A 14,410-nucleotide genomic window follows, 5' to 3' on the forward strand; every position below is an offset into this window, starting at 1 on the left:
TTTTTGAATCGTACTCGAATGACTTTTGAATTACGTGGTCCTTGAACGCAAACAGAAAAACAGGAAACAATTTTTGAAAAGAAATATTTATGGATAAAAAAATATATTTTTGGAAAAAAGATTTTTTTTTAAATATTATTTTTGGTTTAAAATTGAATATATTGTCATACAAAAATTCCAAAATAATCGCTTAGATGCAAAATCAAACCTTCAATCGAAAATGACTGCACAATTGTTTTCGAGTTTTGGGCATTTTCAAGTTCAAAAAATTCTTGCAAATTGTTCTAGTTTTTGTAATTTAGAAATATTTTATGAAGGAATTAAGACAAAAAGTATTATCAAATAGATGGAAATTTATCCTGATTTTTTTTGGGCAGCAGGTTGCTGAGATACAGCCACTTCAAATTTGGTAAATTTGTGAAAAAAATAGGTCTACTCTACCACCTCTATCATAACATTTTGCCTGTCTAATTTTTTCATGTTTTTACAGTAACTTTTTCAATTTTTTGCATGTTTTTCACATTTTCTGCTATAAAATGGAACCATTATCATTTAAATTGTAAATAAATGCGTAGAGGCATAGTTTGGGGCACTAGAAAAATTACTGCATACTTCTTTTTACTAAAAATATAGGAAATAATAGTAAAAAACACAGCCAAAGTTGACCCCTAAAAAAATTACATTTTTAAAAACATTGGCAAAGTCACATAAAACAAGTCAAACTTCCAACCCTAAAATTTTCCAAAATTTTAAAAGTTCTTCTTTCCAATGCTTTTTGAAGATCAAAAATTGGTTGAAAAATGGATTTTTGGCGATTTTTTAAATCGAAGCCCGTCTTGAGGCGGGGTTGGGTTGTAGAGGGTTAATGCGCTAAACACACTTATTTTGGACATTCATAAAATCATAAATGAAGGGCTTTATTTGAAAATGTCGAAATTGATATTAATGCAAGAGCTGAAAATTTCCAATTTAGTATATGTCTTGCCGAAGCAAAGACATCCTATTTTTTTCAATATTAAATTTAAAATTAAACCAATAGTTTCCGAGATATCAACCAAAATTAAAATCTGAGAGCAAATTAGGCACTGAGAGAAACTAATTTTTTACCAAATTTAAAGTTTAAGATGCTGAAACTCAGCAACCATCAGTCCCATAAAGAAAGCCAAAAAAATTTATGTCAATTTTCCAAGCTTTTCGTAAATATATTTTGCAGGGCTGCTTTTCAGTCCTGACATATTTTTAAATTGCAAAAGATAATTTGTTTCGAAAATTTTGTCAACCAGATTTCGCACCATCCTAAACTGTAGGGCAAAAATTGCATTTTTAGACCCAATTTGAATAAAAAAAACTTACGTATTTTAGGATTTTTTTTGTGATTAAAGTTTTTATCCGTGCAACCATTTTTTTAAGTCCTAATCAAAATCTCTTCCGAGGACACCAAATCGATCAGAAAATTTCTAATCAATATTAACATTCCCACCCAAACCAAACCAACACGCAAAATTGTCTGGAGACTCGCATAAAAAAAACTTTAAAATCCTTTTGACATAAAGAGTACATGGAAAATATAATGGTCCAAATCTGGATACCCTCGGTGCTAAAAGTTTGACCTTAATTCAACATTTGTGTTCATTCTGACCAAGAGAACCCATCCCTGTAAGACCTTGAAGTTTGTATGCGAAAAATCGTCAAAATGAATGGAGAAAACCAAATGTTTCAGTTTTTCATTAAAATTGGAACAACCGGATTATTCCAAAACCGGGAATTCTCGAATTCCGGGATTTTTTTTATAATTTGTTCCGGGAATTTCCGAAATTGAAAAAAAAAATCAAATTTAAGTCTGAAAATTCAGATTTGGTTATAGAAATAGATGATAGTTGAATACATAGTTATTGATAAGAATTTTAAAGCTTTAAAATTTGTATTCGGCATATATCAGCATTAATTTGATTTATTAGGGAAAATTGTTAAAGTTTAAGATTACAGATTCGTAAAATGCCTAGCGCTTTAAATATTTTTTATTTAATTCTTTAAATTTTAAAAAGACTGGGGCTCAATGATTTTAAATTTGAAACAAATTTTACATTAAATTATTTTTCATCAAACACCGGTGTCTGGGGTATATCAGGACAAATGTAACGGATTAGACAGCGATTTCAATTTAATTGCTCTAAAATCTCCAGTACCTATTCAGACTGCAGTCCCAGTTTTCCCCAGGTGGCCAAAGCTAATCCAAAGCAGAACAAAAATAAAAACGTAACTTAATCCACCTTTAGGTGGTTGGTGCCTTCCTCTCATTTATAGACTGATTACAATCCCCTAAAGTGTCCACAAGGTTTATGGATCTCCCCTAACGTGATCGCAGCACCTAAGAGGTCCTGATAAAAATAAGTGACCAGTAAAAAAAACAGACTTCCTACAGACTTTTTGTCAAGATTATACAGACACCGCCTTTCAGGAAAGTGGCATCCCTCTACAAGGCTTTTTTCGTGGCGATCAGACGGGACCATTTGAGGTTATGTAAATTCAGACCATTTTTTAAACTGCTTGTAATTTTAGATAGGTAAGTCAGATCTTGAAAATTCTTAATCCACAAGAAAGTTCTTCTCATATGCTTTCTAAAAATATATAACATGTGAGGGTTTCATGAAAAAACCACCCTTTTTACCATAATTTTAATTTAATATGAAACAGTTTTTTTAACATAACTTTTTAAATACATGATAAAACTGCATGAATTTAAATAGCAACTTAGGGGACGTTAAGGCGGGTCGATTGAAACCATTCCGGCAAAATCGGTTGAGCCTGTGACAAGATATTCCAGTGACATTGATTTGGTACACATGTCTACATACAGCCAAACACACAGACATTTGCTCAGCTGGTGATTCTGAGTCGATATGTACAAATGAAGGTAGGTCTAGGAGGCCTAACTAAAAAGTTCGTTTTTCGAGTGATTTTATAGCCTTTCCTCAGTAAAGTGAGGAAGGCAAAAACATCCATTTTTAATTTCTTTAAGCTTGTCCTTGTTTAGAATAAAGTGTAGATTATAACCAAATAAGGCAATTGAACGAAGTTGTTCTGGAAAGCTTATATCAAATTCTATCAAATTATTTTCAATGATTTCCAATAAATATTTTGTAAAAAAATTCTTCCACGCAATTAGATTTAATTAAATGTTTGAAAAAATATTTGATCAATGGTTACAAACTTCAAAACGTGCACGTGGCAGGTGCACTTACAAATATCTTGCGCGATCAAAGATTCCAATAAATCGTACTCAATACGTGCTCGAAATGCTGCAATATTCATTCCACTCCATACATCACACAAAAGGCGCTCCGCGATGGTATTGATTTCCCCAGAAATTGCAGGGGCATAATTCAACAACGCATGCACATTTTCCCATTAAACCTAGTGTGTGTGTCCTACAGGCCATAATTCACAACCCTCATCCTCTCCCTCTCCCTCCCTGTTGCTATTTTGCAGACAATGCCAAAATCGACTGCACCAAGAGCCGAAACTCGCTGCTGTGCCGTGGAAAGCGTGGCGATAAGCTCGTGGCCGCAGCCCTGACTCCGGCGGCCCTCATCGGGCCCGGCAGCACCGTCGACACGGGACTCGCCGTCCCGGTGCAGATTGTGGACCATCCGGTCAACGCCGTGGTCAACGAAAGTGGCTCCGCCCTGTTCAACTGTGGGTTCCAGGCGCTGTCCAACGAGTCGCAGCTGGTGCTCAAGTGGCGCAAAGACGGCAAGGTGATCCGGAAGTGGGACATCGGGGTGGGTTCCGGCGGGAACGGGGGTTCCGAGCTGGACGACGGCGGTGTCACCGAGAGTTCCATGTTTCGAGATGATGGTAAGAATTTTGGGGTTTTCGTTTCGTCTATTGTTTTGTACCAAAATGACCTTCTATCTTCTTCTACAATTTCTGCACGCAGCCCGGATCCACGTGGAACGGAACAATGGCTCACTGGTATTCAATTCGGTTATCGCAAGTGATGAGGGTAGTTATGACTGCCAGCTGACCAACAATGGCAGCGAGTTCCTGGTCACGTCCAACACGGCGGAACTGCAGATTATCTGTGAGTATTATTTGGCTGTCTGTTTTTGGCGTGATGTTTTATGTGTTTATAAGTTATCGATATCTTGAAATTTTTTAAATCAAGACTAACAAGGACCAAACATTGAATATTACGCCCATTTAAAATGATAGTCTTGATTTAATTTTTTTCAAAATATTTTTTTCGAAAAGATCGAAAAATTTCACGCTCGTTTCATATTTTAGCATTGAAAATCGGACCATTAGTTGCTGGTCAAAAAATCTGCCGCCAAGTTATGAATTTTTGAAAAAATAGTGATTTTTGGAAAAAAATCGAAATTTTATGCAAAAAAACAAATTTGACGTTATTTTTTAATGCAAAATTGAATTTGCAACCGAAAATTACTTTACAGATTTTTTAAATTAAGAGCTCCGTTTTCAAGATATAGCCACCGAAAGTTTAATTTGAGCGAAATATTTGCAGTTTTCCGATTTTTAAAAATAGTGACCATGAGTGACCATTTCTAAAAATATGTTTATTGAAAAGTTCAGAAAATTTACTATAAAATTGTCTAAGAGACATTGAAGATTGGACCTCGGGTTGCTGAGATACAGCCGCTTTAAGAAAAAGAAACACGAAAATTTAAGTTTTCTAAGTCTTGCCAGAACAACCCACTATTTTCTAATGTCGATATCGCATTGATCAGAAAATTCACTCAAAAGTTACAGCTGTTTGAATATTTACATACCTTTGTATGAACAGCGGCCAAAATTGTATGGAGAATTGTATGTATTGTATGGGTGAACCAATGACACAAAATAGCTTATTTGGTCCCACCAAGTTTGGGCCAAAACAAAAAATACAAATAAAATCCATTTCCGGTTTTTGGTAGAGAATGGAGCACTTCCATTCGAGTAGTTTTTGCTTTTTTCTACAATGTATTTCTTATGGAACGAACTGTCAAAAACTGCTCGACTGCGGGTGCTCCATTGCTCCCATGTGTCGTCTCGATTCGCCCCAGATAACGGTAATATTCAAGCCACATTTGAAAAATATTTGCAACGGCCTTTAATAAATAAAAATTTGTTTTTCTGTTAAAAACTTCAATGTACCATCACTTTTTACAAAATTTATTGATAACAATTTGTTAATTATGATATTTTGAGTATTTTCCATAATGCGATAAATCATGAAAATTTAGTTTTTTTTTAGAATATGAATGAAGAGAATTTTGAACAGTCTGGCAGCACTGCCATCGAGAGCAGATTGCTGTGGTGTGGCAGTCCGCGAATTTTTATGTTTTTATCGCGTATTCTGGTGGTGTAATATGTATAATTGAGTGCAAATTGTTCCCATTGTGTAGTTTTCGTAGTAGCAAGTGAAATTTATTGAAAAATGCGAGATATTTAGTGACATCGAAGCAAAATCGCTGCGCTCTTCGGTCGCTGTCGCAGCAGCACCGGTCGTGGCCGTATCGTTGTATTGGTGCAGTGTTTGTTTTGTGCTTGGGCTGAGTTCGATTCTTATAAGAATATTATCACGCGGAGAAAGATATGTATCCGGCAAGATTTCTTCGTATGGTTATGAATTGAATTGTGCGTGCATTGAGGGGCTTGTGGAAGTGAATATCGAAATACGTTTCTTTTTACAAGTGCATGTGCTTGCAGCATTACCGTTGGACCAAAGGTGGAACTCGCAACTTGAGAGGACGTGATGGATGGAAGCGTTTAGGTGTGCGTGTTGAGGGTATCGTGCATGTGTGGTGAGTTGTGAGAGGGTAGTCAGTGTTGCCAAGTAAAAACTTAAGTCGGTTTCGAGTGAGAGAGATGCATGATATTTAAAGTATTCAAGTTGAAGTGAGAAGACGAGCGGAAGGGCGCTCGCAGTGTGCTGTTTGAAAGAGAAAGCAGAGCGAATGTAAAAAAGAGTTGCCACCGTCACCGCGAAGAGTACAGAAAAAGAAGACAAATGCTTAGGGACCTACATAGGGAAATGAAATGTTCTGGGAGAAATTTCAAACACCCAAAGTCATTAAAATTTAAGGTTGAAAAACATGTGGTTTTTCTTTGGTGCTGGCATTTTTCTTGTACCGAACAAGCACAAACATAATAAAAACTACCAGATTATTGTCAACAACAGTTTTACAATACTTGTGATTGTTATAAGTCTCGTTTTTTTGCCAAAATTATTTTAAATTGATTCCAACCTTGTTCTAGCATGATCTTGTTGCTCGATTGGAACCCCGATTTGACAGTTCGATTGGAACCCTGAGAGTGACATTTCGCCTCTCCATATAGGCTCTCTACAAATGCTTACTGGATTGGGTTTGACCCAGTTGGCCGAACTCCGAAAAGCAGAATCGAAAATTCGAAGAATAATTTTATTGTAACATTGTGAACAATAACACCGACCAATTTAATTCCTGTGCATTCCCAATTCGAGGATAAGCATAACATCAAGTTTTGGCAGTTTTTTTGTTTTTTTTTTTTTTGTTTTGTGAAGTTTTTAGTGAGTTTGCATGGAGGAAGGGAGTGTGGACGAGCGACGTTCGCTGCTGCGTTTGTGCGGTTTGAGTGGCCGGTGGAGGTGCAGACGACGGGCTGTACTTCCGGAATGTCAAGGCAGCCGTCGAGATCATTAAAGATGGTGAGTTCGTTCTTTGTTGAATGTATTTGTGATTTTGCATGACAGAGAGTATGCATGAGTAAAACTGGCAGCTGTGGCAGCGACATTTTTTGTAAATAAGCGAGAAGTGAGAAATGCCATGAATCATTTTAAGAATATTGTGATTGGTCATGATTGTAAGGAAGCATGAAAGGATTCAATTTTATTATTTTTTCATTGACCAATTTATTTTAATGTATCAATTTATTTTACCTTATTTATTTATTTCAATCTATCTATTTACTTTAATTTATCTTAGTATGCATCTTATATTTTACATATTTTCCCCCACTTTCCCTCTTCTTTTTTTTCTTTCCTTCTTTCAAGTCGCGTAAATAATAATATACCGGTCGTTAAACGAGAATGTCTAACTTGAGTTCATGCGTCGTTTTTACGGATTCGTTCTCCTCTTACTCTGATCTTATTTTTCCGATAATTATAAATATAACGTAAAAGATAAAACTACCTATAACGACTTTGGCTTAAAAATGTACCATTCGTGATAGTGTCACTTTATTATTAACTGCTCGAAACGAAATTTTCAGTTACTATTGTTCGTAATTTTGTCGGTCTCGTAGATCACTATTTTCGGAACATTTCATCATAAAATCCTGCAACACGATGAAATCATTGTAAACCTCACTTTAAAATTTTGATATAATTTAGTCGGAAACCACAAAAAAAAATACAATTTAAGATATTGCTTAAATAGTAAAAGGAGGGAAAAGCCCTTCTCACAGCGTCGCTGCTCGGAAGGCACGCCGACGGGGGAATGAATGATAATTTGGCACCACGTTCGAATTAAAACTATTTCTAAATCATTGCTTGTGTGTCTTACAGCAGCCGGCTGCCTAAGACCTATAAATTTACAACTGATAAACAAATTACTTATGGTCGCATCACCTACCACGGTGAATCCTGACCTCATACCCATCTTACTAACACCTCAAAACTCATGTGATACTTTGTCGGAGACGCAGTCGATTTGGCGGTCCCATCACTCAAGTATCGGACTAACATTCCCATCCACTTCCCCGTGTCTTACCACTGGTCGTGGCCGGCGTCGGTATTGATCAGCATGATACGGATCTTTGAAAATTGCGAAGGGGTGATGATTGGTTCCTACTTTTCATCTGTGGTCCACGGAGCAATTTTTGGGGGTCCTGGTCAATAACGAAGTAGCAGCTACGGGTAGACACCAATGCTATGCTATGCTAATATGAATGAAGAGAATTTTGAACAAAAAAGTGGCTTACAGAAATTTCTATACCGCAAATTTTAAATATTTCTGAATTTTCCAAAATACTATATTTTTTTTAAATTGAAAAATTGAAATTTAAATTTGAAAAAAAACACACGGTATTTTGTGTTTTTTTTTCATTTTAGGCCGTTGCAAATATTTTTCAAAGTTTACGTCGCCCCCCCCCCCCCCCCCCTTTAAAATCGGTCCGAAAAATCAGGGGGCAAAAAAACTATTTTTTCAAAAAACTTCAAAATTTCAAAGGAAATAGAAGTCTAACCAACTGAAAACAATAAGAAATGCATTTTCTTGCATTCAAAATCATATTTAGCATGTCTGGGATCGATCAAAAATATTTTCATTTTTTGTGAAAATCCAATGTACAGCACCGCAAAATGTTTTTTTTTCGGCGAAAAAAAAAATCTCTTCAACAATTTCATATATTGAACACTAATGATTGCAAAATAACTGGAAAATTTAAAAATGCATTTTAAAACACTTTTTTCATCCAAATGTTGAGACCGTGGCTTGAAACACAATCAATCAGTCGAAGATTTTTTGTTAATCTCATTTCTATAACCACTTAAATTCATTTATTTAGTTCATCTCAGGTCATTTTTCGACGTGTGACGTTACACATGCAAGTGCAGTAGTGAAATCGGGGTTCCGCCGAATAATCCAGATGATGATTTTTTTTGGGTTTCATTTGAAGATTTATCGTGCGTGAGAGGAGAGCCATGTCCTCTTCCGATTTTCTCTTTTGGTGAGCGCCAAGATTCATCCATCGCTGCTTCGGATAATCGAATCACGAGAATTTTTGTTGTTGTTGTCTTGTTGTTGTTTTTGAATGTCGAGCTCAAGTATGACCTCTAAACCACTCTAAAGTGAATTAAAATGTTTAAATCCAAGATGGCGGCCGAAATGGCGGCGATGAAATATTGAGAAGATGCATTTGGTAATTTAGTAGGCAACCAACTATTTAAATTTGACTAAGATGTGGTCGCAAAACTCGAATTTTACGTTAAAGGTAAGAAAAAAAATGAATAAAATGTGTTGCTCATGATCGATTATACGAAGTCCCATACAAACCTTCGGATTCTCTAAATTTGTATCTTCAAACTTACAGACTCAATTTTGTAACAATGTGATTGTAAAAATAGTCAAACTTTGCTGTAATTAACTGGTAGACCTTTGACCGATAAACAAAAAAAATATATCGATAGTTCCCGTGAATTTGAATATACTAAAATGTGTGTACAAACATTTTGTTGCCTTCAATGAAAGCTTTCTGAAATAATAGTATGGTAGAATTTTTATTTTTTGTTTGTATATACAATATCTTTTATCTACATAAAATATATATTCCCTTAAACAGCAAACCTTCGCTTCACCCCGAAACCACCCACCTCCAAGAATCTCGAGCTCGGTTCCGTCGCCAAGATCCACTGCAAGGCCCAGGGAACACCCACCCCGTCGGTCCACTGGACCTCGGAAGGCAAACCGGACCTGCCCGAATCGGTCGAGGACGTAAACGGAACGCTCATCTTCCGCACCGTAAGCTCCGATCACCGCGGCAATTACACCTGCGTGGCTTCAAACAGCCAAGGTGAAATCTCCGCCCTGGTGGCGGTTAACATCGTCGTTGCGCCCAAGTTTGTGGTGGCTCCAGAGGGGACACTTCAGGTGGCGGAAATGGGCACGGTTCAGATTCACTGCGTTGCGACGGGCGATCCGAAGCCGACCATTCAGTGGGACAAGGATTTGCAGTATCTGCACAGTACGAACGGGTCGTCGGAGGAGGAGCGGTACAGGATACTGGAGAATGGAACGCTGGTGTTGACGGAGGTCCATCTGGACGACGATGGCAAGTACGGTTGTACGATTGGGAACAGCGCTGGGTTGAAGCGAGAGGAGGTGCATTTGGTGGTGAAACGTGAGTTTTTTTTACTGTTGTTTGATTTTTAGAACTTGAAAATTAATTTTAAATTATCGTTACAGCCGCCGACAGCATGCCACTTCCGGAGGAAACATCAGAAGATGGCTTCCTGATCACGCGAGCCGTCCTGATCACCATGTCGGTAGCTTTTGCGTACATCATTCTGGTTGTCGGATTGATGCTGTGGTGCCGACACCGTCGGGCAGCAAGAAAAGCTCGTCTCAACATGAGTTCCAAGGAAAATGGCGATGTCGATCTGAAGAACTGTGAAATTGAACCCTGTCTTCCGGAGAAGTCTTCCCAAGAAGTGAAATCCAAATCTTCCAAAAAATCAGGTCATCAGAAGAACGGATCCAACGCAGATGGGCAGGAGAAGAGCGACGACACGGTCAACTCGACCAAGTCGAAGAAGTCAAGTGGGTCAAACTCCTATCTGGAACAGCTGGCCGTCCCTCGCTCAAGCGTGATCGACCTGCTCCAGATCGGCAAGTGTGACTTTGGCGACGTCCTGCTCGGCAAAATCAAAGAAAACGACTGCAAATCTCCCACCGCGAGCGCCAAGGAGGAACCGGTCACCGGAGACGAGGTAACGCACGCCCAAGACGGCCCCGCGGCGCAAACCGAAGTCACCGCCGAGGACGAAAAAATCACCAAAAAGCCGTCCAACGAAGAGTTGAACGAGATAAAGCCCGAAAATGACTACAAAGCGGTCATGGTGAAGGCGCTGACGAAGGTGAAGGACGAGCACTGCTGCGCCGAGTTCCGGCGCCAGCTGGACCTGTTCCGGACGGTGTCGCACAAGAACGTGGTGAAGCTGTTTGGGCTGTGCAGGGATAAGGATCCGCACTACATGCTGCTGGAGTACACCGATTGGGTGAGTTTGTGTTTTTGTGCGCGTTTTTTTATGCGTTTCCTAAATGTTGTCATTTTTTCAGGGCGATCTGAAGCAATTTCTAGTGGCCACTTCCCCGAGCACCACTCCACCCAATGGCAGCGTTGAGAGCAAACCGGCAGCCCCGAAGCCACCCCCGCTTAACGTGCCCCAGATTTTAGCGCTGGCTCACCAAATCGGTCGTGGCATGGACGCCATCTACAAGGCTCGGATCATTCACAAGTTAGTTTGGTTTTGCAAAGTTATAAGAATTTTTATAATTGAAATTTTCTTCTTAAAGGGACCTCGCCACGCGCAACTGCATCATCAGCAGCGACTTCTCGGCCAAGATTTCGATGCCGGCGCTCAGCCGGGACAAATACTCGAAAGAGTACTACAAGCTGAAGAACCAGCTGCAGCCGGTGCGGTGGATGGCCCCCGAGTGCCTCCAGGACGACGACTTCTCGATCAAGAGCGACATCTACTCGTTCGCGGTGCTCGTGTGGGAGCTGTTCACCCAGGCCACCGAGCTGCCCTTCAAGGAGCTCTCGGACGAGGAGCTGGTGGCGCAATCGCAGGCCGGCAAGCTCGACTGGAAGGTCGCCGAGAAGACGCCGGAGAATTTGCACAAGATTCTGGTGAGTGCGCAACGCTCCGTCTTCTTCAGAACAAACCAGTTCTAACAAATTCCAATTTTTGTAGACATCCTGCTGGTCACTGAACCCGAAGGAGCGACCCTCCTTCAGCCAGCTCGTCGTTGCCATCGGAAACTGTCTGCAGAGCGAATATCCAAAGGAACCGCCGACGGCGGCGGCGGCCGCAACACCGGCCCCTGCGCCAGCAACGGAACCAACGATAATCTAAGCCGTCGCTTCCCAGCTAAACTGTGAGTACTAAACTACACTTAAGAAGACATAATCCAGAATGAAGGCAAACAACGACAATTTTTAATTATTATCAATATTATCGCTATTGACTGTGTATTATAGTATTTATTATACCATTTATAGAAAGCAAGGCAAAAACGGTAGATCTTTTACAGCATTAAACATATATTTTACAACCTCCCGCGCTAAGATTGTCAAACACTCTTGGTTCTCGACCACTCGGAAAAGAGGGCGGGAGGCAAGCTAAACCGGATCGATCGAAAGTTAGATGAATTAAAAGAGAATGTTTGCAGATGAGTTTTGTATCGCGGTGAATTTGTTTGGTTGAAAAAAAAACGCGTAAACATTTATGAAAATACCCCAAACTGCCCGTGTTTGAACTTATGCATTTGACTTAAAGACTTACTATATATATTAATGAGGATAACTCAACGGCATTTATAAGTCTTGCTGTAAAGTAGGTTATATTCAGCAGTCTATTTATACACAACTCTTATTACGAAAAACCGAAACCCGGAGTAGCAGATAGTTTATACAACTGGGTAGCGCGAGCGGGGGTGGAAAAGTATGGCATTTATCGTACGGTTTAACGAAATATCGACTTAAAAAATAATCAGTATTTGATACAGTAATTAAACGTTTAGCTGCACAGTCGGGAAATGGCTAACCGACTAAACTGCCGTGTAATATCGTAGAAGATCATCATTTTCTCAAATTATTTTTCCAGCCTTGAAAATGTTTAATCGTTCAGCTCTTTTGGCATAGATTTGAAGGAGAAAACGGTAGAAATTCTCCTGGTGCTTTTCCAAAATTAGTTGGTGAGACTTTAAAATTAACATCATCCAAGAAGGCTCTGAAACCATTATTGCGCTGCTGTGACATTCTACTTTAATTTAGATTGCGTTTGACAGGCCAACTTTGATAAACACATTTATTTTCGTTTACTTTTACATTCGATCTTTAAAATTATTTGTGATTGACGCATATTTTTAAAAACGTTATTTGGCTGTTTGTATTTATTTTTTTGCTGCAGAAAATTGTAAACCGAAAATTTAAACCAGCATTTAAATCAGTTTGTTTTTTGATAATTATAAATTATTTACTTTTTATTTAAAATCAAATCCGAATTATTCTTTGGCCTTCGGATAATCGAATCAAAATATTTTCGAAATCAAATTTGAATTCAACGACCCCAAATTAGTTGAATTCGACCAGTTTGTTTCCTGATACATTGTTGCCGTACAAAGCATATAGATTTGATAAGGTATGGTGGGTTTTCCAACTGTCAAAAAATAGTTAGATGAAAAATCGGATTTTATATGGAGATTTTCAGAAATTCTCTTGACCATTTTCCGATCAAATTTGACCGATTTTTTTTTCTGAATGGTTGGTTACCATTACATATTGAACCATAAAAACACTTTTGAAACGAAAATTCAACTAAAAGCGGTTTTTGGATCAGTTTGGCATGGTGAACAACCCTACAGAAAAAATCCGGTGAAGTTTGCCCGATCAAATAGCCAAATATTCACTTTTCTGAAAATCGCCATATAAAATCCAATTTTCGTACTAACTTTTTTTTTGACAGCTTGAATACCCGCCTTATCTCATTTAATCTACATACCTTGGTTGCCGTATCCCAATGACGCCATTTTGTCCGCCATCTTAGATTAAACACAAGCTTTGGAAGACTTTTGTGAACATATATTTCTAGGTCAGAGACCCAAATTTCAATAATAATAAAAATACAATTTTCGGGATTTCATAATCCGAAGATTTTACAATACTTGTTCGGTAAAGGCTGTATTAGACTACGGCAAACAAACAAACTAATTCGCACATTTTGCCAGTTTGTCTGCATTGTTTGTTCGCCAACATTTGTTTGCAGAAACGTCAAGGACGTATTAGACTACGACAAACAAACAATCAAACTCGCAAACAAACAAACTTTTTGACAGTTTGGCAGTTTGCTTGCTCTGTTTGTTTACCTCAATTGTTTTCGAGTGTGCCACAAAGATGTTTGCGAGTTTAACAAACTGTCAAACACAAAAAAATACGAGTTTGTTTGATTGTTTGCCATAGTCTAATAGCTCCTTAACTGGGCTGAGCTATAGGAGCTATTAGACTATGGCAAACAAACAAACAAACAAACTCGCACTTTTTTGTGTTTGGCAGTTTGCGGCAAACTCGCAATCAATGCCAAATGTATGCAGGCTGACGTTTCTGCAAACTGCTGTTTGTTTGTTTTTCATAGTCTAATACGTCCTTAACTGGGTTGATTGGAAAACGATGAGAGAAACGTCAATGCATTATATTTTCTCAGCAAAAAATAAATAAAATGAAAGTCACAAAATAAAAATCAAGAGCATACCCTTTAAAAATCCTTTGATTATGACATGAAATTTCATGAAAACTTAAAAATAATGTTTTATATGTTGATAATTATTTTAACATTGGCTAACCCCTCGATTATTTTGCATTGTTATTGTTTTTTGACGTTCGTCTGCTTTTTGTCCCTTGTAAAAATTTTGGCGGACATTGTTTAAAAAAAACCTTAAATTTGTCATGATCGGGGCCTTTATTTCAATTAAATGAGTCTCACCTTTTACTAAAGACGCCCATGTTATCCGAGTAGGCTTTTCACCTCAGTAAATTAAAAAAAAACTATTTCAATTCTTGCCTTATACACGCATTCTGTGGTACTCTCCCAAACACACACTCTTTACTCTAAACAATCAAGCAAGTAGATATCCAATTTAAAAAAAACACA

General features: G+C 38.2%; 1 protein-coding gene across 1 annotated transcript in view; it reads left to right on the forward strand.

Annotated features, from left to right (window-relative positions):
• Window positions 1–11,734, forward strand: part of LOC120425101 (tyrosine-protein kinase-like otk) — a 108,692-nt gene extending 96,958 nt beyond the window's left edge. The window contains exons 6-12 of the mRNA XM_039589496.2: window positions 3,490–3,858; window positions 3,941–4,084; window positions 9,322–9,879; window positions 9,945–10,756; window positions 10,818–10,996; window positions 11,055–11,391; window positions 11,456–11,734. Coding sequence (XP_039445430.1) covers window positions 3,490–3,858; window positions 3,941–4,084; window positions 9,322–9,879; window positions 9,945–10,756; window positions 10,818–10,996; window positions 11,055–11,391; window positions 11,456–11,617 — 2,561 coding nt within the window. The 3' untranslated portion in view covers window positions 11,618–11,734. The remainder of the gene's footprint in view (window positions 1–3,489; window positions 3,859–3,940; window positions 4,085–9,321; window positions 9,880–9,944; window positions 10,757–10,817; window positions 10,997–11,054; window positions 11,392–11,455) is intronic.
• Window positions 11,735–14,410: the final 2,676 nt, after the last annotated feature.

This window comes from Culex pipiens, chromosome 2, assembly GCF_016801865.2.
Source record: "Culex pipiens pallens isolate TS chromosome 2, TS_CPP_V2, whole genome shotgun sequence".
NCBI lineage: Eukaryota > Metazoa > Arthropoda > Insecta > Diptera > Culicidae > Culex > Culex pipiens.